We start from the raw sequence: 2,113 nt of genomic DNA, 5'->3' as shown, positions 1-2,113 counted from the left end.
TTTTTTTACCGACCTCAAAAAAAGTTATCGTGCAATTAATTGATTTATTGACTATCGCGACAGGCCTAACGAAAACATTGGTGAATGCCACAAATTCTCCTAAATCACTCGTACGCATAACTTAAGAACAAATCTGTGCGTACGAACGGTTCTTGCATGAGGCCCATTGAGCTGAGATTTGTTGTGGTAGTAGCTGAGAGTCTTCCCTAACATACTTAAAAAGCCAAGTAATTGAGAAAGCTAAGTTTTTATAACATTGCCATTAACCATTAGCGTTAGCTCTAACCGTCTGTTAGCAAAACATCTCATTATCGGAATCATAAAGAGCTTTTTTGCCATTGTCAGTGATAAACACAGACTAGGAATTTTCAGTTTAGAATCCTCTTGACACATTTGAATTAAACTTACAGGAAGTGATCACTGGATGTACGTCTACTGCTGATTACAGTTTGGAGTCAACCTGATTCAAGATGGCTGCCACAGCCAACTCAGTGCTGGAAACTTCAAAATGATTATAACTCAGCCAGTTTCATTGATAGAGCTACATCTTGGTGTGGTTGTAGCTGTGAGTCATTCACAACATGTACTTTAAGAACAACACATTGTGATATCTTTACGTAAAACTTTGGCAGACTTCAACCTTGTCTGGTAGCAAAATATCTCAAGAATTAGTTGATCAATTTTAATGAAACGTTCAGAATCTAATCCGTGGATGTGCATCTAGCTGATTTCCATTTGGGCTAATTTTATTTCAAATGGAATTTTATGAACACAAAAATAGATAGAACTTCATTAATTTAACAAAGGATAAGCTAAATTGTTTATGGTAGTAGCTGAGTTTGTTCACAACACACCTGTGAGCTAAGACTTTGTGCAATGTCTTGAATGAGATCGCGTAATTTACAAGATTTGACAAAAACAGCTGTAACTCTGTCCCTTCATTTTATAAAACGAGCCTAGCTTAAAACTTTGTCATGGAAGGTGATATATTCATTGTATAAAGAAATGCTAGACCTTTGATATTGTAGTTAAGTTTATTTCTTAGGTTAAAGACATGGAGTAAACCTATATTTGAGTTGAAAGCTTTCTGATCCCTGTGCTTGTGTGTGGGGGTGCTGAATGTGAGACGAGAACTCAAGATTTCAGTCTTTTCTGAGCTCTGTCGTAACATTTGGAACTCATTAAACACCCCCCCCCCTCCCATTATAAGAAACAGAAATGGGATTAAAAAAAAGAGAAATTGCTCAAGTTTCTTTCCACAGACACCCCACCACCCCCCTCCTTTCTATCCCCTGCCACCACCTCCTGTTTCACAATGACCTCACCATGAAGGAATGGTCCTCTGGAAGTTGGTCAACCGGACACCACATGTTGATCTTCAGCACGTCCCTGTGACTGCAAGATCATTAGGCAGAACCATGGACAAACTGATGCCCCCGTCTTAGGTGTCCACTTTTTCCCTTTTGCTTAATCTACCAGGAAATCCCCCTTAAATTCATATTTTAAAGTCCTGCTTTTTGAGAGTTTCTCATAACTCAACAGGCTTGATCATTAAAGCAGCTATTAGAATAACAATAAAAAAGTTTATGCTTCAACATAGAATGAACTCCAGATTGGATTTTAAAATATCGAATGTTTTTATTTTATGTGTCCCCCCCGCTCAGGTCTGGAAATCACTGCCGAGAGCTTCATGGATCAGTTAGACAATGGTTTCCTGTTGTGCCAGCTGGCTGAGACGCTGCAGGAGAAGTTCAGACAAAGTAATGGAGATCTGCCTGCTCCTGGCAGCAGCAGCAAGGTACAGATACATCTGAGGATAGAGCTGCAGTAGTCTGGCATTAAAGCAGATTCATTTGGAAGTTTTAACGTTGGCTGAAAGCGTTCCCAGACTAACTTTCAGCATGAATGAATGAATTTAGCAGAGGATTGTTTCTAAACTGAGAGCTGAGATTTATTTGGTCAGATTGAACAAATGAGCAGATGAATCACTTCGGTCTCAAGTGTTTCACCAGCGACTCGGCTCAGATTGGTTATTAGAACTGATTGAAATATTGAATTATTCCCATAGATGAGCTTTTTTTTCTGTGTGTGTTTGATTGAATATATATACATA

The 2,113-nt window shown here is 38.7% G+C and overlaps 1 protein-coding gene across 4 annotated transcripts in view; it reads left to right on the top strand.

The window, feature by feature from the left end:
- gas2a (growth arrest-specific 2a) overlaps positions 1–2,113 on the top strand; it is a 28,076-nt gene that overhangs the window by 7,488 nt on the left and 18,475 nt on the right. For all 4 annotated transcript variants that reach the window (XM_014013592.1, XM_014013595.1, XM_014013591.1 and 1 more), the window contains exon 3: positions 1,665–1,798. In XM_014013592.1, coding sequence (XP_013869046.1) covers positions 1,665–1,798 — 134 coding nt within the window. The remainder of the gene's footprint in view (positions 1–1,664; positions 1,799–2,113) is intronic.

The sequence above is a fragment of the Austrofundulus limnaeus genome, unplaced genomic scaffold, assembly GCF_001266775.1.
Source record: "Austrofundulus limnaeus strain Quisiro unplaced genomic scaffold, Austrofundulus_limnaeus-1.0 Scaffold104, whole genome shotgun sequence".
Classification (NCBI taxonomy): Eukaryota; Metazoa; Chordata; class Actinopteri; order Cyprinodontiformes; family Rivulidae; genus Austrofundulus; species Austrofundulus limnaeus.
Note: the sequence above shows the minus strand (reverse complement) of the source record. Positions and strands in the feature narration are given on the sequence as shown.